Source organism: Mesocricetus auratus, unplaced genomic scaffold (assembly GCF_017639785.1).
Source record: "Mesocricetus auratus isolate SY011 unplaced genomic scaffold, BCM_Maur_2.0 Super-Scaffold_15014, whole genome shotgun sequence".
Classification (NCBI taxonomy): domain Eukaryota; kingdom Metazoa; phylum Chordata; class Mammalia; order Rodentia; family Cricetidae; genus Mesocricetus; species Mesocricetus auratus.
The window spans coordinates 58,660,625-58,683,466 of NW_024429186.1; the positions used below are offsets into that span (position 1 = coordinate 58,660,625).

Sequence of the window (22,842 nt, forward strand, 5' to 3'; positions counted from 1 at the left end):
TTTGACATAGAATAATTAGTAGATTTTCCTCCATGCACTGCTATCAGCTGTCTCTTTCTAAATTTTTAAGTTTTCACACTGCAGCCTGGTTCAGACAACTCCTCCCAATATGAATGACATCAGCTGGGAGCTGATCTGCTGTTTGCCCAGCAGAGGAGTTACATATTGCCTTTAGAAGAATGATACCTCACGCGGCAGCCTTGACATCTGGCCTGTCTTTGAATGGCTTCAGCTGCAGCTCTAAAGCATAAGCTTTATGATTCAGAATAACTTTGGACATTCTGACTTTCTGCACTAAACTCCATGGAGAGTTTAATTATGTGGGAAATGGGGTTATATAATCTAAATTGCTATCATTCCAGACAAACTCTCATGGGTATTTCTATTATTCCCCGAGAAGAATCTGTTGAAGCCTTTCCCTTCTTTGACTGTTCAGTTTCTGGAAGCCAATTTTGATGAATTTTATATCTGCCACCTGGCAGTACTGTTCTCAAACTTAATATTTTTTCTCATAAGTTTATAAGTTAGGGTTACACAGAAAGGAAATGAAATTAGATCTTCCCACTGAACTAAAGACATTCTATTAATGGCATGGCGTTCTTCCTATCCTTTAGGGAGAGAATCTTAAAACCCTGATTTCTTTACCCTGCACATCTTTTTGGTCACTAAGTCGTATTTTCTCTGTAGTGCTTCATATACCAATCTCTTTCTCTTGTTCTTACTACTTCCAGTCCATGACAGAATATCTTCTATCCTCTTATACTGTATTGTTACAATCACATTTTACTTCCAACACCAACCTGTTTTAGCTAATTTTTCAATAAAAGTGTAGGTTGATGTTCCTTGATCATTATGATCATCTATAATTATAATTATAAAATCATTAAAAAATCCTCTAGAATGGTTCTTTCTCCTATCACATGAAGCTCAGTTCCTTTGTGTATTTTGAAAACTGGGTAATCTAGCCAAGCCTTGTCATTCCATAGGAACCTCTGGACTTTTCTCAGGTTATACTCAGACTTAGACATAACTTTATTCATGTAACTGCTTTCCTCTGTATTATCTTCTCCCTCTTCCTTTATACTAATTCACACTTGATCCACTCTCTCAGGTACATTTGTTCCCCTTGAAATCTTTATTCTCCTGTTATCTGTATTGAAAACACAGACTCCTAGCACCAGTGTATCCCATGAAGTAATAAATGAATGAGGCGAAAGGTACAGTAACAGTGTCATATGCAAACACAAGATTCCAGATTCTCTTTAACTCACTGATTTCACTCGCAAGAACCTGTGCTTTCTTCAAATATTTAGTACACATGTTCAATGTAGCAGTATGTAGAAAAACTTCTAAGTAATGATATTATTGTAAGCAAAAGTATGTGATACTTTTAATATAGCTTAACAAACTTAATACAGTGATATTCCATGACATGATTTGTGTGTATGTACACGTGTATACAGGTGTTCTCAGCCATGAGTGCACTTACAGAGGTCAAAGGTTGACACTGGGTGTCCTCCTCTATCACTAACTTGCTTTTACTTTATTTATTTATTTAAAATTTTATGTATTTAGGGTCGGAGAGATGGATGTCTCAGTCATTAAAGGTTAGTCTCACAACCAAAAATTTTATGTCTATGGGTACCATATCATAAGTAAATCCAAACTACTTATGAATATTAATATGCATACATTATATATTTTATAAATTAGGTAATTCTTATCATAGAAAGTATAATTTATTTCATAAGCAGAACCAATAGAAAAATTGTCTATTTACTAAATAAAAAATTCACTCTATTGTTTAGTAAAAAGTTATATATACTGACTAAAATGCCATTTTCATAGACATGTCATTATATGTTAAGTCATAATTGGTTTATAAAGTTGTATGTATTATCTAAAATATTTTATGAAAAGGTCAAGTTGCTTAGCTATTTTAAGTGTTTCTAAAACTAACATTTATTGCTTTAGTAGTTTGAAAGTTTAACTTAAAAAAAATTTAGTCTGTCAATAAGTAATTAATGGGTATTGTGTGGAGTGCTTGTCCAGTAGTCAAGAAAGATACTGGATTGGATTTTTGGCACTGAAAAAAAGAAAAAAAAAACAAAGTCCAAACTAACAAAACCCCTTTTCAAACAAAAAATTAAAATTAAAATACCCCTTCCAAGTGTTCAATATTTCTCTCAATCAAGATAAACACAATGATATAATTTAACAATAACAGACAATGAGAGAGCATATAAAACAGAAAACACAGCCTCCTTTCCTCTCTTCCTATCCTTGCTAAACTCACCATAAGTTTGGGTTGCTACCTTCCTGAAAGAGAGAACTGGGCTTCAAAGTCATTACTGACGGTTTGTCTACAAGAGTTATACTAGTGCTGTGTAAGTTTTACATTTTTACTTCTAAATAGCTAGACATTTACCAGAAAAATAAGAGAGAGATACATAGTACAAAGATGGAAGAACGGATCATTACTTTTAAGATGATAAACTAGGGCCCTACAACATTCCTGACTATTTGCAACAGTCAAAACACTTTGCACTGAGACACACTGCCTTTTGCAGCCGGGCCGTCCCTCAGGTACCACCCTTAACCTGACACACCAAACCAGCCAAATTTGGCATCGCAGGTCCAGCTCTATCACCGTGTCTTGATCCTGTTTGTTTTATCCATTAAGGATGTTTGCTTTGGAAGAGACAGCCCACAGCTGAAGAACTATGACTAAACAGCTTATTTGCTAAGAGAAACCAATCGGAGTTGGCATTAAAGTATGAGAACAGTTATCTATTTGACTTCTAATTAATAAAAGTGATCTGGTAAAGAAGGAAGTACATAAAACTCATGTTTACAAAATAGCCTTGTGCTTTTAAAAAGTAATACAACTTAAATAAGCAACTTAAAAGAAGACATTTGGTCTCAGTTACCATAAATTACTACAATTCAACAAGAAACCAGACAACTGTAACAGAAAAGTAACTCTGTTAAACACATACACACTACCACCATCACCGCCCCCCCCCAACAACAATGGGTGGGCTGGAGATATTGGTCAGCAGTTAAAAAGTGCAAACTCTTCTGCTAGAAGACCCAAGTTCTATTTCCTGCAACCAGGTAGGGTGACTCTCAACTGATTATAATTCCAGCTCTAGGGGATTTGATGCTCTCTTTGGTCTCTGTGGGCACCTGCACTCACGTGTACATACTCTCCCCAAAATACATATACACATAATTTAAAAAATATTAAAAAAGGAAAATGCTTATAGTTAATTAATGAATTTATTTACTAACAAAGAGGTCTAACAAACAAAAAACAATTGATTTACACTTCAACAGAAAAATGTGAAAAGGCCATCAACAGGCAATTCATATGAAAACAAAAATAGTAAAAAAAAAAACCAAATCCCTCATAAAATTGCCAAACCTTATTTTTAAAGAGATGAATATAACATTGAAACAAATTTTAACCTATAGAGTTGGAAGGTCTAACAATTTACTAAATAGGGATGAAGGCTTGTGGAAAGAAGCATTCTCTTAGATAACTTGTTTCCATAAATTTTCAAAAGAGCAGTTTCATAATATTTAGCTTTTTTGACCCTTAAGTCTTTCATTTCTTAGAATCTATCCTACAGATCTATCATCAGAAGTATAAAATATGTTTGGGCATGTCTGTTCATTTCCAGAATCATTTATAGTAGCAAATTAAAAAAATCCCAATTATTTTCTCATAGAACTTGCTTTCTCATCTACAATGGTATAAATATAGAATGATATTTAATTTTGGTGCTAGGACTGAACTCAGCATGCTGAGCATGTGCTGTATCAAATAGTTCCAGAGTCAATATAATCATAACACATCTTTTTGGATTCAAGTGTTCACATATAGTTTGCCTATAACTGCTTATAGAGGTAGAATTTTGCACAGTACAATAAGATATTATTGACCTATCAGTCATAGAATGTATTGAGCATACTTGGTAAACTGGAAAAACTAGCTCTGAGGCTGGCATCTTATAGCAGCCAGAGGCAGATTTCAGGTCAAGATCAGAATGTTGTCTTAAAAAAAGTCAGCTGGACTCAAGTTAATTTAACAAAAATTATTAGGTTTTATAATTGTATACATTGTACATGTTAGAATGAATGCATTTTTGCATTATGACACAGCAATACATCTCTGGAGGCCAGGGAATGGAATGTGGTGTTTTGAAAGAAAATGGCTCCCAAAGGGAGTGGCAATAGTGGGAGGTGTGGCCTTGTTAGAATAGGTATGGTCTTGTTGGAGGAAGAGTGACACTGTGGAGGTGGGCTTTGAGGTCTAATGGACTCAAGCCATGCCCAGTGAGTCAGACCCCTTCCTGTTGCCTGCAGGATATAGGACTCTCAGCTACTGCTCTAGCTATTTGCATGCCGCCATGTCCCACCATGATGATAATGGACTAAACCTCTGAAGTGGAAGCAAGACAGATTGTTTCCATAAGAGTTGCCATGGTCATGATGTCTTTTCACAGCATTAGAAACCCTAACTAAGACAGAAGTTGGTCCAAGGGACTGGGGTATTGCTTTGATAGGCCTGACCATGATTTTGTTTGGAAGAATTTGGACTTTGGTACTCTAGGTTATGAAAGCAGTGGAATGCTTTAAGTACTGCTTAATGGGCCATACCAGTAGGAACATGGATGATAGTGGTCTTCCATAAATTGTGGGGGTCCGGACCAAGAGGTTTCAAAGGAGATGAATGTTAGTATGCTCCCTACAGATCATCTGCATGATAATTGGTTGAAGGGCTGCCTTTTGCCCTTGTCTGAAGAGTCTGCCTGAGGCTAAATTGAAGACTTTTGAATTAATTCCACTGGCGGAGGAAATCTTAAAACAGCCTAGTGTAGACTCTGTTGTGTGGTTATTAGTGGTAACTCTAATGAAGATTTATAATGAAAAGACACAAGCTGAGCAGGGTAAATTATAAAAAAAACAAAAAACGAGGAAAAGGAGCACCAGGAAGTGGAAAGGAGCTAAATCCTGTGTTCAAGGACATGAACACATTAAGAAATGGAATAAAGGGAGTGGTGACTTCAGGGCAAGATCCCACTCGGTTATATTTCCAATTTGTGAAAAGGGATTAAAGAAATGCTTAGAACCAGGTGTGGTGGTGCATGCCTTTAATCCTAGCACTCTGAAGGCAGAGGCTGGCAGATCTCTTAATCTGAGGCCAGCATGGTATACAGAGCAAGTTCCAGGATAGACATTAGTCAGTGAAAGAAACCATGGAAAACAGAAAGCTGGTGAAGATAAAAATGAACACGGTGGCTATGTTCAAGCTTCAGCAAGCAGCAGAACTTGGCAGCTTTCTCCATGTGGTTCTGGCGTTAGAGTCAAGTATCAACTAAGGAAAGCTGCTGAGGCCAGGCATGTATCAGGGATGTCCCTGCGTGGAGGTCTAGAGAGACCATTCATGAAACTGTGAAGGTGAAGCCTAGACTGCCTTAGAGTCCCGAAGATGTTGGAGATTGTAAAATCATGGGATACCTGCCAAGGAAAGCTGGTAATAGGGAGTAGAACCAGTCCAAGAGAAAGAAGTATGTTGCAGTCAACAAAGCTGAAGAGTATTTTGATATCAGACATGGAAACGAAGAGTTTGGAGTTTGCAGAGCTGGTTTTCGGTCTTGCTTTGGTCCAGTATTTTCCTATATTCCCTTCCATAAATTTTGAAACGGTAGTGTATATCCTGTGCCATTACATGTTACAGTATGTGATCTGTTTTTTATTTTGATTTCATTGAGGATTGCTGTTACAAGATTGTATAAATCTCAGGAAGGACTTCAAACTTTAAATTTTTAAATAAATTTGAGCCTATGTAGAATATGGGAACTTTTTAAGTTGGACTGAATGCATTCCTTCATTATGATAAGCCTTTGGAATCAGGGAGTGGAATGTGTTAGTTTGAAGGAAAATGATCCCCAAAGGAAGAGGCAATATTGGGAGGTGTGGTTTTTGTTGGAGTAGGCATGGTCTTGTTGCAGGAAGTGCGTCACTGTGGAGGTGGACTTTAAGGTCTCATATGTGCTCAAGCCAAGCCTGGTAAGTCAGACCACTTCCTGTTGCCTGCAAGAAGTAGCAGTCTTAGCTCCAACATCATCTCTGCATGCCACCAAGTTCTACCATGATGATAATGGACTAAACCTCTGAACTATAAACCAGTCACCCCAAATTAATGTTTTACTTACAAGAGTAACCATGGTCATGGTGTCTTTATATAGTAATAGACTAAGACAGTATCCCTTATATTTTGTGGTTAATTTAACTGGATTTAAGGCCTGCTCATCAGGAAGCAATGAATTCATACTTGGTATCGTAACTCCAGGAAACTACCCTCAGAACCAAGAGGAGAACCTGCTGCAGGCTGCAGTCACTTTCCTCATCAACACAGTTCCTATCTGCATTCTAAATACTTATTCTTAGACACATAGCAAAGAGTGACTCTCACCCCTCATCAAAGAAGACCATATTTTCAGAAGACAGAAGCCACAACTATTCAAAAATGCAGAGAATGATGGAGAGGGGCATTTCTGTGCCCAGTTACAGCAGAACACTTACATCTAAGATTCAGGGAGCACAAAGGAGAAGGGTGGCAAGACTGTAAGATCTAGAATTCCAGGGCATCTGTTAAAAGATAGTCTCTTAAAAGAAAGACGAAGAAAGGAAAGGAAAAGAGGAAAAAGAGAGGGCACACAGTGAAGGGATGAATGAAGGAGGACGTGAATCTGGGAGGAGTGGGAGTGAATACAATCAAAATATGTTGTATGACTCTCTTAGGACCCTCCTTGTTTCCTAGCTTTTTTGGGGTTGTGGATTGTAGGCTGGTAGTCCTTTGCTCTGTCTAATATCCAGTTATGAGTGAGTACATACTATGTTTGTCTTCCTGTGACTGGGTTACCTCACTCAGGATAGTTTCTTCTAGTTCTATTAATTTGCCTTTGAATTTCAAGATTTAATTTGTTTAAACTGCTGAGTAGTACTCCGTTATGTAAATTTACCATATTTTCTTTATCCATTCTTCAGTTGAGGGACATCTAGGTTGCTTCCAGGTCTGGCTATTACAAATAATGCCACTATGAACACAGCTGAACAGATGTCCTTGTGGTGTGAATGTGCATCCTTTGGGTATATGCATAAGAGAGGAATTGCTGGGTCTTGAGGTAGATCAATTCCCACTTTCCTGAGAAACTGTCATACTGATTTCCAAAGTGGCTGTACAAGTTTGCATTCCCACCAGCAATGGAGGAATACTCCCCTTTCTCTATATCCTCTCCAGCATAAACTGTCATTTGTGTTTTTGATTTTAGCCATTCTGAGGGGTGTAAGATGGTATCTCAGAATTGTTTTGATTTGCATTTGCCTGATGGCTAAGGATGTTGAGCATTGCCTTAAGTGCCTTTCAAGTCATTTGAGATTTCTTTATTGAGAATTCTCTATTTAGATCTTTATCCCATTTTTTAATTAGATTATTTGGTGTTTTGGTGACTAGTTTCTTGAGTTCTTTGTATGTTTTGGAGATCAGCCCTCTGTCAGATGTGGGGTTGGTGAAGATCTTTTCCCATTCTGTAGGGTGCCATTTTAACTGTGTCCTTTGCCTTACAGAAACTTCTTTGTTTCAGTAAGTCCCATTTATTAATTGTCAATCTCAGTGTCTGTGTTACTGTCCTGAGAAGGGGAAAGGGACATGATCTCCTGAGTAATTCGGGAGCATGAGGGGAGGGAGGAGGGAGGTAGGAGAAAAAGGAGGGGACCGGGGGGGTGGGAACTTGAGGGATCAGGAAAGTCAAGTTGGGGAAAGAATAGAGAAAGAGAGCAAGGAAAGAGATACCTTGATAGAGGGAGCCTTTCTGGGCTTAGTGAGAAACCTGGCACTAGGGAAACCTCCAGGGATCCACAAGGACGACCCCAACTAAGAATCTAAGCAATAATGGAGAGGCTACCTTAAATGTCCTTTACTATAATGAGATTGACAACTAACTTAAATGCTATCCTAGAGCCTTCATCTAGTAGCTGATGGAAACAGAAGCAGAGATCAACAGCTAAGCACTGAGCCAAACTCCTGGAATTCAGTTTTAGAGAGCGAGGAGTGATGAGCACAGGGGTCAAGACCATGTTGGGGAAAACCACAGAAATAGCTGACTTGAGCAAGTGGGAGCTCATGGACTCCAGACTGACAGCTGGGGAGCATGCATAAAACTGAGTCAGGCTCCCTGAATGTGGGTGTCAGTTGTGGGGGCTTAGGTAGTTTATGGGGTTGCTGGCAGTGGAACCAGTGCTTATCCCTAGTGCATGAACTGGCTTTTTGGAGCCCATTGCCTATGGAGGGATGCTCTCTCAGCCTGGATTTAGGGGGGAGAGCCTCTGTCCTGCCCCAAATGATGTGACAGTCTTTGATGATCCCCCATGGAAGGCCTTACCTCTAAGGAGTGGATGGGGGATGGGATGGGGAGATGGTGGAGACAGAGGGAGGACTGGAGGGAGAGGGAACTGGGATTGGTATGTAAAATAAGATTGTTTTTAATTTAAATAAAAGCATTAAATTAAAAATATTTTGCATGAAATTCTCAAATAAAAATAAATTACTAAGGATGTACTAAAACTTGGTTATCACTTATTTAATGGTTAATATCCACATATAAGTAAATACATATCATCTTTATCATCCTGGGTTTGGGTTACCTCACTTGAGATGTTATGCAAACTACAATGCATAGACCCAGAGAGGCCAGATAGAGAGAGGGGGACTAGGGGAACACATGGATCTCTCCTGGAGGTGGAAATAGATTCTATGTATAGACCTGGGGGCCAGGGGAATAGCCACAGGAACAGGAGGATCAAGTGGGGACAGAGGGAGAGTTTGAGTTGAGGGAGGGAATATAAGGAGAGGACAAGCAATTAACTGCTGAGCCAACTCTTTTGCCCCTGATTCTCATCTTAATGTACCACTGGATGCTTACACAGTGGATACATAAAGTACACTGATGCCAGACACAACCTAATGAGGGAATACATTTAGTTTCAATTCACTTAATCAGTTGTATTATTTAGTAAGTTTTCATATGTTATAGTAAGAACCAGAAGCACCTACAATAGCTCTTTGCTAGCAAACAGAGGCAGAAAACTGTTAATTCATTTTAAAAGTCAAGTTTTAAGAACCCAAACACCATGTCAGAAGCAGCTCTTCACAGCACAACTAAACTTTCCTCTACTGTCTTGCTTATTTCTATGCTAAGCCAAACACATATACTACTGTGAAATTCAAAAATTTACCTTTTCCTACACAACCTCATAGATCTAGTGAATATTAGCAAGTGTATCTAAAATGTTACAAAGCAACCAATGTAAATTAACTCCTTTTTGTATGCTGAGGCAAAAGAGGTGTTTGAAATACTACCTAGAGATTCATATACTGCTATTAGAGAGATTCAGGAGTCAGGATGGCTGAGGAATGAATGTTGGTGAAATACTGCTAAGGTTTTTGATCATTTTAAAGCCAGAAAAGTTTCAATTAATGATGGAGGAGGCAAAACACTGATTTCCATACTGTCAAGTGAGATGCAGCAAGCTGGAGCAACTGGTTAGTTTTATTAAGGTATCTTATTAAGATGGCTTATTAAGCTCCTCATCATTGTTTTCAGAGGGCTTTAGACTGATACCAAACTTTAAAATGTAGGATTCTTTCCTTCCTAACTTTCATAAAAGTCATATATAATTAGCACTGAATGAAATTTTCTAATGTCAACATTTCAAATTTTGATTAACAGGGAATACAAATCAACCTTATCAAGTTTAATTCAAAAGACTAGCAACATCCTTTGGGAGACTAGTAGAGATAATATATCAATGCAACTTCAAATTTCAGACTAAGCCACAGACCTACAAAGTAAAGTAATATTCAACTTATTAAGCTGGCATGGTGACAGACATTTTCTCTGCTGGATTTAACTTTGATTCGTAAAACCATACATCCTCAAATTGAAATGAACATTTAGGGTCTAGAATGCAATTAGGACCCTTGTATCTATCTATCTATCTATATATCTATCTATCTATCTATCTATCTATCTATCTGTTGTCTGATTTATATAGAGACTGAAAGATGATTACAACAAGGACAAGGCAATAGTGGACAAACAGAATTGGTACAGCTGCCAACTAGAATGTAGATAGTAGTAAGCTTTATGCACTGCATGCATTGTCAAGTCTTGTGAAATTCTAAAGGCCATGAAGAACCACTGATCCATCAGACCTGTTCCACTGTGTTTAATAACATGCAATGCATTCACTAGAAATCACAGTAAGGTAGGGTACCTCAGTAAGTTATTACCATTCTTATTTTTATGAATAAAGATGAACTAGATCTATTTCCCCCAACAGTTGTGCTGCTTCATCTTCTACAGGGCTAGAAGTCTTAGGGCTAGAATCATGCTGAAGTGAATGAAGTGGTCAGTGACCTCATCTTAAGATGCAAAACATTTCTTGCTAGACAAGACATTTTTATAAAATATCATTATTATTATTATTATTTGATTTTTAAAGACAGGGGTTTCTCTGTGTAGCTTTGGAGTCTATCCTGGAACTCGCTCTGTAGACCAGGCTGGCCTCAAACTCACAGAGATCTGCCTGCCTCTGTCTCCCAAGTGCTGTGATTAAAAGCGTGGCGCCACCAACGCCCAGCCAAGAAACTAAAATTTGGGCTGCATACATATATGCTTGTAAAGGATCGTAGTCTATAGAACTTAGAAAAGTATTTTTAAATCATGAGTTCTTATTGATAGTTCTAGTTCAAATGTAATACTGAAGTATTTTTTCTTAATGCTATTTATTTACTAATATTATTAACTGCTCACTTGATCAATCAAAAATTGTTTCAAAAATGTCAATACCAACCATGAATAAGACTGTAAAATTTATGATTTCTTTTCATTCCCTTTGGATCTTAGGATATATACCCACAAGGATATGCAGAGTATGATGACCAAAAGTTCTTCAGAACTGGTGTGATGGCTCAGAGGGGAAAGGTATTTGCTGGGTAAGCCCATTGACCTGAGTTTGACATCCAAAACCCACATAGAGGTGGAAGGAAAGAGAATGATGTTCTCTAATCTCCACATGTCTGCCATGGCATGTGTGCCCATCCTCAGTATACAGTCATGCAAAAACAATTAAGAGTAAGAAGTACTTCAGCTCCTTTCTCTTTACAGGGATCTTATTAGTTTGATAGTATAACTCCATGTATTTATTGCTATTTTAATTTATTTTGAGGTTTGACTCCTTTTTCTTACAAATGTGATTTAGTTTCTGAGTATGCACAACACTGATACGGTTCTGACATTAAAATTAGAGGCAACATTTTCCTTGGTGTCTGCTTATCCCTCCTGTTCCCATTAGTTCAGTGTAAATTATTTTTTAAGTTAGCAGTACGTCCTGGAAACTACTCAAGCTCAGTTAACAGACATCCTTTTTATTCTTTTAATAGTTGCAATGTATTCTCCTATGAGAATATATCATAGTTTATGTAGCTACTACACTATTTGGGTTGTTTTCATTTGCTATTAATGGTAGTAATTTTTGAGTTATTTCGTATTTATGGAGGTATATATTCAGGATAGAGCACCAGAACTACTTTTCCTCAAAGGACAAGTGCACATGTTGTCCACTGCCGAATCCTCCTCATTGAGGTTCTGTTTTACCACTTTGCATTTCCACAAATAATATATAAAAATGTATCTAATGTTTTACTTTCACTTTCCAAGACTTATGCTTAAAAACAGTCTTTTGCTCAAAAGGATAAGACACGTTATTTTATTATTATTTTGGATCTAATTTTGAAATTTAACATCTATATCATGGGTTGAGGACATTCGATGGCTTATACTTATAAAGCACAATTTTCTTCATTTAACTTCTATGAATATGAATATCTGATCCTTATAGCTATGCTTTGAAGTGCAGCAAGCAACATATTAGTTCCATCTTCCAGAGGAGAACACTGAGAGCAAATAATTGACTCCGCATGCCTGAGAGCAAGCCAGGGTTCTGTTAGTGCGCTGATGTTTCTGTTAAATAGGAAGCTGTATTCCTGTGACTTGCCACATGAAAGATTTAGTAATAGAGATAGTTATAGCTAATTCACAAATAGAAGAAGCAAGAACACTATTACTGAGTTAGGTTTACATTTTCAGCTTATTTTAGATAAATCTTCATTTGTTTGTTTGGGTTTAATTTGAGAACTTTATAGATTATCCAAATCTACTAATGCAGTTACCCCTGACCAAAATAGGTCATATTTTAATTTAAATTGAGACTCTATTATATAAATGCAAGTAACAAGTTAAATATGATATGATTATTCTTTAAAAATGCTCATTTTCTAGATTTTATAATATCAAATCAAAATATACTTTCAAGACTGGGTCAGTGTTTTAAGGCTTCTTATATACTAAACAACATCTGTTTTATATTTCATGAAATGGTAAGACAAAGTTCTATTCCTGTACAAAATGTTTGACCTACTGTTTTAATAATACTTATTCATCTCACTCAAATGGCAACATATCTACCTAGTAAGCTTCATAAAAAATATTAACAAATGATATTAGTCAGCATTGTAAACTGAGTCCTCAAACGGAAGTCTTGAGATCAATGAGCATAAATATAAGCCCTAGTTTCGTATCATTTTCATAATGTAAACTATTCAACACAAAGTACAATCTCTATGTTAAAGATGACATTTATTTTTGAACTCGAAAAATAGACACTGACCTGTATACTTATTTAAAACTTAACAGCACATCTTTATGTTATTAAATCTTTGTTTTGATCTATTAGTATTCACCAAAGTGCCATTTTATAAAACCGCACCCTGAATAGCCACGGCTGGAGGTAACCATCTGCAGCTTTAGAGTCTGCCTTTGAATCAATGAAAAGAGCTTTGTGTTTTCATTGCCAAGTTTGATTCTTGCAGTCATTAGGCATTCCCCTCAGATCGCATCAATGAAGCCGTCCTCTCTTACGCCCAAGTGTTAAACTCTCTTCTCCTCTGGTTTCCTTTGCCAGTTCTACTCAAAAATGGCTATTGGGTCTCAGCCACATTCTTTTCACAGCTGTGTTAAAAAAGAGCACCAGAAAGTCTTCCTAAAACCCATATGTGTATCTGGTCAGTTCTCTGTCTTAGGGTCACCTCACATTGTGGTGTGATTATACAGAGATTCATTCTTGTTCTTGAACTGCCCCTCTCCCATCACTCTGGGAAAGATTAGGCCCTCTGAGAGCCAGGAGTGGAGAACTTGGAAGGCGAATGTGAAAACACGTAACTCAGTTTAGGAGATTAGCTAAAGGAAGATGTTTGAAAATATTGAATGTTATCTGTTAGTCTTATGTATCTTATAAATGATAACAAAGAGAACTCACATATGCATATGCATGACTTCAGGATACCTCAAAGTAAAAAGCGAAATATCACAATGTTCTATGAAGTATTACTAGCTTGTATAACTACCAAAAAATTAAAATTATTAAGTTCTAAAATATCATTTATCTTAAATTTTTATTTCTAGTCAGCTTTTATACAGAAACATCTGATAAAGCAATATAACACTTCTTCATTGTATTTTACTTAAGAACAGTTGAGAAATATGTCTCTGCTGAGTTTAAGAATATATAACAATTGGGGCTGGAGAGATGGCTTGGTTGTCAAGAACATACAACAATGTAAATAAGAAAAAACCCCACAAAATTCAGCTGGCATTCTGTAAAGTGTCATTAGAGATTTTTTTCTTTTTGAATGAAAAGGATCAAGAATGAAGGTCAGATATATAATGTGTTCATGACTTTACCATCTAAGTTACACCAAAGCAAGCAAAGACTTTTTTCTTTTTATGGATTTGTTGGGAAAATCTCTGTCCCAAAAGGAAGCAGTAGTTAACTACAGAATGTCAGAATTTAAATGAAATTGAAAGTTACCTGTGAGTTCAACTAAGTTCATGTGGAAATTTTAAATGACTGTTTAGGTATATCAGATTTTCAATGAGGCTTTATTATTGACAAATTAAACTTTGACTTATATGAAATTTTATATATTCTCTATACTACTAACATACAGTATATCCAGAATATGTGTTTAAAGCAAAGAAAGCAAAGGGCAAGTTATAGCAAATCTAAGTATAATGATCCATTATACCAAGCATATTAAATATAATACAGCACCATTCAAACAGGAATGTTGAAAAATTAAAATCTACAGCTTCATCTCCCTTTACCAGTTGTTAATGTCATTAAGCAACATTTTTCTAGGAAATTTAAAATGCTTTACTCAGATTATTTCTATCAGCTATTAAACCATGCTCAAGTAAGATTTTAAATTTTATAGAAGTACACAGTAGCAATGCAGCCCATTTAATGTTAAACAATAGAAGCATTTAAGAACAGAATTAAAGAAAATGATGCTAGGTACAACTTACATTCACATGTACATGTTAGTGCAAAAGTCACATTTGATCCTAGGTATAAAAACTGCTGTTCTATTTTTCTGCCTATCATCTTCTAGTCAAAATGTACATGATTATTTAAGTAGATTCTGAGTTGCTCTAGGTGACAAGTCTTGTCTCTGGCTTTTTAAATCACTGTGGTACTAGGATTAATGAAACAAAAAGAAAGTAAAATACAAATGCATGCATGTGTATCTCTCATCTTTCAGTCTTTTGATCTTTTTCTTTTATTCCTTTCTATTGTGCATTCCTGAAACATGTTTATCTATTTTAGCATGCAGAAATGCATATTAGCTCCATTCTAGGAGACATTCTGCATACTACTGGAGCAATGAAGAAGCAGAGCAAATATCAGAAGCAGTGCTGTAATTCAGTTTTTGAGCTCCTCCATTCACTCCTGTTTTTACTCTTTCTGAGGACTAACTATTACCGGTCTGTCTTGGGCGGGACAGAACAGAGTCTTGGGTTCAGTGAACTCCTTTCTTACTTTCTATTCCACTGGACGCTAATTCTGGGTTATGAGCCAATCCTAATAAGCCCACAATAATCCTTGCATAGTATAAAAGAGAGAGCCAGAGAATTAAAATTATGTTTCTTCTTCATGTTAAAGTCAGGTATTCCCTAAAGGCTAGGCTGTGGCCCAAATTCTTTAGTTTAAAAAATAAATGAATGCAATTAAACATCTGTACAGAACTGTATATATTCCTGTACACAATGAAAGTAGATCTAAAGAAACTTACTTTAGGTGTTCCAGTGAGAAAGGTACTCAGTAGATAAATATATATAGGAATTGGTAATTTTAATAAAACATATACTTGTTTTACAGAGAACAAGACTGATATGTTTGGTAAGTTAAATGTGTACTCAGGTAATTTAAAGACAGGCTTACACCTCCCAAATGCAGAATCTTACAATTGACAAAGCCAGACCATGTGTGTAAGACTAGAGACAGCGTATTTGGATGCTCTTCAGCATCTCACAGCGACATGGGAGTCATCGGAGCCTGTTTTCCACAGTGGAGTTGAAACTAACAAGATACAATTAGAAGGTGCTCATCTGGGTGAGCATTTGAAAAGAATATTGCTGAGGGATCCTCTATCCAGAAAAGTCCCAAATCTCAAACACTAAACACATTTCAACAGCTACTTCAAGAGTAACATCTTCTGGTTTATTATCTGTGCCATTGCCTCAAAGGCAACTTTAAACATTATTTTAAATATCAATTTACACTGTATGATAAGTGGAGAATTTATAAAATTTACTCTTTGATTTAATTCATGAGCATTCATAATACTAAAATATGTCTAATGCTGCCTTCAAATTAAAATGGTCCAAATAAGAATTTATAACAAAAACATCACAGGTAAAGTTGACAAGGAAACATTGTGTTGAAGAGACCATGGAATTAAAAAAAATGTTCTATGACTTTTCACATTAAGTTACTTAAGAATATTTTAAAGTAACTATTTTTCCTTGCGGTCAAGATCAGACTCTGGAGCAAGCAGCAAAACGAAAATGTGGGGAGAAGTCTGATGAAACTAGTAGGCTTTCCCGTTTTTGTTTTAAATCAAGAAACTGTGGAAATGGCTGGCTCCCCTTCCCAGCACCAGAGCCATCCCCTCCGCTTTATAATTCAACCTGCAAACAGATTAAGGGCCTAGTTTGTGGAAAGCATGTTTGCTCTATGCTAAGAACCCTTGTGTGACACTATGGTGACTCCCCTGACACTTTGAAGGGAACTGCACACAGCTCTTACTCATCAGCAGGGAAACCAGGCTGAGAATTCACAATTCCTTTGTAACATCAACTTCTTCATAGAAATCAGTATTTGGCTAAGAGGCAGGAAAGACTTTGTTAGCTTTGCATGTTTTCTTTTCTTTTTTCCTGTCAATATCGCTCAAAAAAGGCTGTATGCTGTTTTCAAAGACAACTTTAAAAATCTATCAACTGAAATATTTTATCCTAATCTTTGATATTTTGATAACCCTATAAAAATTCACATGAGAAAAATCATGTAAAATTTAAGCAACTGATTTTTTTTGAAGAAAAGGATGAACAGAAAGTTCTGAAGAGCTAACTTTTCTTGAAAATACATTTACATGTTTAAAAAACATTCTTACATCCATTTGTCTGATTTATTTATCACATAGTTACAGTGCATGAGGGGATTTGAATCATATTGCTATAAAATGGGTTTACAAGATAGATAATCTATGAAGAAAATTATTTGAATGTAAAAATTCAGATCTTTGAGAGACTGTTTCATGTTATTATCATGACTGTCATGACTCTTGAGTACATAAAGCTTAGGCAATCTAAGTAGAGCAAAGTTGATTTTACTTTGGGTCACAAGAGCCATATGTCTATAGATAGAAAATAAAATGTTGTATACAGCATCAACAAGTCGCAAATCCCCATGAACATAGAAGAATCTTCTGGAGTGGTGTATCTGTTTTCTCTTTAGTAAAGAGAGATTAGAGGTGGTCTTAGAAAAACTATTAAAAGATCTTTTGATCATAGAGTTTCTGTGCTCTTATCCAGCTGTTCAGTTCCCTACACCTCCACACACTACCTCTGCACCACCTGTCAATCACAAAGGTTAAATTATTATGTAGTATTCATCAAATCTGCACTCATTTAAAAACAGAAGTACATATACTCAGAAAAAATAAAGAGACATATAGCGGGTCCACCCAAAGAAATGGCTTTTCGCTATTGAAATTTTTTATTTAAAAAATACTTATGTTTATTCTCTATGTATATTTGTGTATATATCTCTGCATGTATGTGTTTATTTATGTGTATGTATGTATGTCTCTCTGTGTGTATGTGTGTACATCTCTGTGTATATGTGTTTATTTATGTGTATGTGTGTGTATTTCTGTGTGTGTAGGACACACCCATTCAGGTGCCTGTAAAGGTCAGAAGAGATCATCAAATCTTATGGTACTAGACTTACAGGTGGTTGTGAACTGCTGCCCAACGTGGGTGCTGGATCTGAACTCAGGCCATCTAGAAGAGCAGTAAATTGTTCTTAACCACTGAACCATTTACCTGCCTTTGACCTTTTAGATTTTATGACAACTGGACAAAGAACTATTTGTGGACAACGAGGTCTAGCATTCATTGACTTCTATATTTATAAGTCACATTAAGCATGGTAATTTTATACAAGTTTTCTTTTTAGAAATACTTTTAAACCTTAAAAATTTCAGAAAATTTTGAATATTTTTATAATTGAAAGAAAATAGCATATAATTTAAATTCTATAGCTAACAATATTATATGATATTTCTTCACTATTAATGATGACATTAGGACGTAAATGTAATTAAACTTGATAGGAATGCTTGGTTAGCACAAGAATTATAATGTGGTCATCAGATGCTAGTTTCTTGTGGACTTGAGGAGGATAAACAATGAAGGCCACTGTTTTCTTTAAATTAAGCACTGCATTGGGAGAAGATTTTTAATCTAGGTCCTAAATCAACCAGAACTCGCATGAAACTACTCCATATGCTCCTGACCTGGCGAGCACTTGACTATTCCATTGTTTTTTCTAGTTAGTTGTTAGGCTCTTCTGTTGGTGAGCACTTACTTGCAGAATGCCTTCTTTACAGATAGCACCTGGGCAAGATTTTGGAGATGTCATAGGAAAATGGTGTATGTGTCTTGGGAAATTTCAGGGAGAAGATAGTGAAACAAACATTCAAAATTCTTGTAACACTGAAATAACTAAAGGTTGCTAATAAAGGCACAGAATGAGAATGAAGAAAATGATGAAATAGAAAAAAGCTCTTTTAGGATTTATTTTATGTGTATTGAGTGTTTTGCATGTATGAGTTTCTATGTGCCTGGTCAGAAGAGGGTGTTGGATTTATTTATTTGTTTGTTTATTTATTATTTTTTTAAGACAGAGATTTCTCTGTAGACTCGCTGTCCTTGAAGTCACAGAGATCTGCCTGCCTCTGTCTCCCGAATGCTGGAACTAAAGGCGTGCACCATCACTGCCCAGGTGTTGGATCTTTTGGGACTAGAATTACAGGTGGTTGAAAGTTGCTGCTGTGTTGGGAAATGAACCAAGGTTCCTCTGCAAGTAGAAATGTTCTTAACCACTAAGGCATCTTTTCAGTCTGAAAGAGAAAGCTTAAAAACACCTGTCACAGGAGGAAATGGTGTTAGAACAGTGAGGGAAGGCCTACATTTAACTTCAGATGTCATGGTAAGTTATTTGTACTTTTTAACTTGTAGGGAGTGAAAGATACCTGAGAAATTCTTAATAGGGAAATAATATTATCTTATTTGTGCTTTAGAGTACTTGGTGGCGCACGCCTTTAATCCCAGCACTTGGGAGGCAGAGGCAGGCGGATCTCTGTGAGTTCGAGACCAGCCTGGACTACCAAGCAAGTTCCAGGACAGCCTCCAAAGCCACAGAGAAACCCTGTCTCGAAAAAACAAACAAACAAAAAACAAAAACAAAAAAACAAACAACAACAACAACAAAAAGAGTACTTCATTGCGATGGCAGAAAGGAAGACAAACTTTTGAGTACTCAAGGCAGGAGGCTAGCTTTATGATTATTGCTGTGGTCTGGATCAAGGAATGACGAGGAGCTGAAGTAATGTGATTACCTGATCAAGGTGGGGGGAGAGAATCAGGAGACATGTAGGCAGTAATAGAAACTGGTGCCAAAAGGAATAAAAACAGAAAGAACAGGGACAGCGCTGAGATTGCTGAAGTCTATAAACTGAAACAGAAAGCCAGGAGAGGGAACAGTGTCCTGGGGATATGAGATGGATCTCATAAGCGAGTACTGACACACAGCTCTGGAAGTTATCTAAGTAGGTGGGAGTGGCTGAAGTTATAGAAATACATGTGATTCTGGTGAGTTTCATAGATATAGTCTTCAAATAAACCATTATTTATGTTTAAAGCAGGTATATCCCCCCACACCCCACCCACACAAAGTGGAGTAGAAACAGGCAGGGAAGGATCAGAAAATGAAAATGTAGTTATATAACCCCTGTCCAAATGACATCAGGAAGGAATGGTATGGTATTAAAGATAAGGAGAGTTCAAATACTACAAATATTCTAAGAATTGGCTGTATTTGTAAATGTAGTACTTACTAATCTTAGTAACTACTGAAGTAATATTATATGATCTCAGTATTTATATATTTCTATGATTTTAAACAAGCTTTTCCAACATTCATTTGACACTCAATAAGTGAGATGCATCCGTTAGTTTTAGGACTTACATGCTCAAGGATTTGCATGACCAAGCAATATATAGTCTAGTAGGAAAGACACATAATCACATAAATATCCAGCTCAAAAACTACACTCGGGCACATTGTAGACTGGAAGATATTCAAATATATTTAAAAAGAACCCCAAATACTATGGTAGCACAGAGAATAGAGATTTTCTTCCTAGGGAGATAATGACACTGTTTTACAGAAGATGCTGTTGAACTGGTTTTATTATATTGATGTATGTGATTTTATTAATAACATAATGTTTCAGAATATTTTTAATAGTTCTGGTACTACATTAGGCATTTATGTCATACAATTTATTCTTTACAAGAAGTCAGTCTGTGAAACCGGTATTATTATCTAACCTGATTTAGGAATGTGCCTCAAATCTCCTAGGCAATTAGCAGGAAAGCAGAAATTGCACCTAGAACTATTTGATTTAACACTGAGCCCATTTTTTTCCTATGCGCATTGCTACGCTGACTCTCATAGGATGTGCAATGTTCTTCAGGAGGCTGGCAGGGAAGACAAAGGGCTCTAAGTAGAGAGATCAACATTTGCAAAGGCATTTAGTCTTGAAAAGGCAGAATGCTTCTGAGGAATGAGATAGACAGTGTAGTACAGAGGAAGAGAACAAGAGGAGGGAATATGTAACATGCATTGTTTAATAGCTTTGCATGTCTTATTTCATCTAGTTCCTACAACGTTGCTGAAGAAGGCATGTGCCTGTGAATATTAGCATGAAGTTTCAAAATAAACTCCAAGTACACACCTAAATATTTTTAATTCAAATGCTAATTTTTGATATTGCTATGTTGTACTGCTAATCATAAATGTACATCTTTATTTTATCATGGTTGTACATTAGTTGTATAATAACAATATGGCTAATATGTGCCATGGGCTTTGGAATTAGGAAATTACTTTTAATGTCAAAGAGAATGGTTTCAACCAGTTGCCAACAATGTAATGAACAGCAGAGGAATATATAGACAGTGAAAAATGAAAGATGATTATTGATCATCTATTCAAGAAATTTGGTTGTGAAGGAAAAAGAGACTTCTTTCATTCAAATTTTATATTGCGTAAAGTATCTACATATTTTCAAAGAATTTACCTCAGTGAAAACCTAGACTGTATACAGCATACTAAGTCCATCTTCAATAGTTCTTTCAGGACATAACCTTCCTAAAAATCCCCTGGAATGCAAAGACTGACGTTCATGTAACCATGATGAAGATACACACTGCTTAATTTGTAGCTAAGAAAATAAACAGAATATGTAAAAGAAATCCTGATAATACTTCAAATAGGGATAAAAGATGTGAGAAATAATTTCAACTTTTAGCTCTTATAAATGTCATGTTGTACTTAAAATGATCCGCAGAATGGTAGCATTCCATTAAAAAAGGCTTTGTTTGTTTGTGGTTAAATGTGTAGAGTAAAGATGACATAAATTTGTCCAAAAAAACCCTTCCAACTTAATATATTATCTGATAATGATGACTTTTCCACTCTCTGGCACTAGAAAAATTCTTTCTTTGAAAATATATTAGCTAGTGAGATTTTTTAATTGACATTTCTAACAATTTTTGCAACCTAACTGATCTCAAGGAACCACTATTTTGGGGGAATTTTAGTCATATAGCAATGAAGTGTTTACATATAAAAAAAACTTTTAAATTTATAACTCTTTGTAGCCTGTACAAACAAAGGTAAATTATATCATAATATCATCACATTCTTAGCTTGCTAATGCACATTGAGAATAACTAGATATACAGTGTCTGACTGAATTTGAATCTAATCTTTAAACAGATGATGTACAGGACTTAATTAAAAGCTTCAAGATACACTGATAGTAAAGATTAAAGTGTGCAACCCCTAAACCATCTCAAAATGGCTTTGCTCAGATTCACCTGAGCTTGGGTTATCAATTTAAATATAGCTGTAGAGATGTTGGAGAAATGGTTGAGATGACTTATCTCAACTAGGAAATAAAAGGACGTAACAATCCTTGTACATATGACTTAATATTGAAAACAAACAAACAAGATGAAGGAAAAAAACTGTGTTGGGAACTAGAGGTGATTAAATTTGTGAATGATGATGCGATGCTGTTCACCACACAAAAGGATAGGTTGACAAGACCTAGTCCAGAAAGCTTCCTCGGAAAACGCTGCTACAATATCCAGGTTCCATAAATTAATAACGGACATCTTTGCTTGGGAAAGTGTTAACATTCTGTGCACTGTTATAAGGACTGGTTGATTATGCAGCTTTGCTTAAATTTTAATAAAAATGCAAAGAGCTATCAAAATAAACAAATATAATTATGCACTCTGAAGGCTGCACCGAATACTTTTAAAGAACAACATGGGAAAATTAATTTCTCTGTACTGGGTTCAGTGCAGCTAGAGGCCTCAGTGAACAAAGTCCCAGGAGATCTCAATTCAGGAACATGACAGTGAGGCTCAGTGAGTACAGCTGGTGGTAACACAACTGTCTTTGTGAATAACATTGCCTTTCAATGTGGAGTGTGTGATGATTTCAGCACCACAGGCTCCAAGAGTTGACTAAGGTCATTTATTATATACAATTTATCCCAAATATTACAGTAACAGTAAGTCCCACGAAAATAACTTTGTGATATCAAAATGGATGTGATATGTAACCTAAAGAGTTCATTTTGTTTACGCTTTCCTTAAAGCATTAGTTAAGTACTATGAATAAAAACTAGGTATTGTTTAGTTTACAAAGAAAGGTTGCTTTGCTTTTTTAAAAAATGTTTCATGATTCTATTTACTTACTTTTGAACTTTTTCATTGGCTGCTTGGGAGACCTCTACAGCACACTGAAGCTGTAATTCCATGTTTGCTTGTTGAGTCAGAGCCTGCTCAAGTTGGGTGGCCAGTTCTTCGTTCTGCTGTTGAGTGATGGAAACAACGTTCTCTCTGTTTTTTAAGGCTTCTTCATAGGTACTAAGGGCATGGTTAAACTGATCTTTCAAGTTTTCTTCTTGAGATAATGATTTATGTAAACTGAGAAAATATAAAA

At 36.1% G+C, this 22,842-nt stretch overlaps 1 protein-coding gene across 10 annotated transcripts in view; it reads right to left on the reverse strand.

Annotated features, from left to right (window-relative positions):
- Positions 1-22,842, reverse strand: part of Mipol1 (mirror-image polydactyly 1) — a 258,732-nt gene that overhangs the window by 18,457 nt on the left and 217,433 nt on the right. For 8 of the 10 annotated variants that reach the window (XM_040743048.1, XM_040743050.1, XM_040743051.1 and 5 more), the window contains one exon: positions 22,596-22,826. The exons of 1 other annotated variant lie outside the window; for it this stretch is intronic. In XM_040743048.1, the coding sequence (XP_040598982.1) occupies positions 22,596-22,826 (231 nt within the window). Of the gene's footprint in view, positions 1-22,591; positions 22,827-22,842 lie in introns of those variants that run through there. One more of the 10 variants, XM_040743057.1, reaches the window with a different exon arrangement.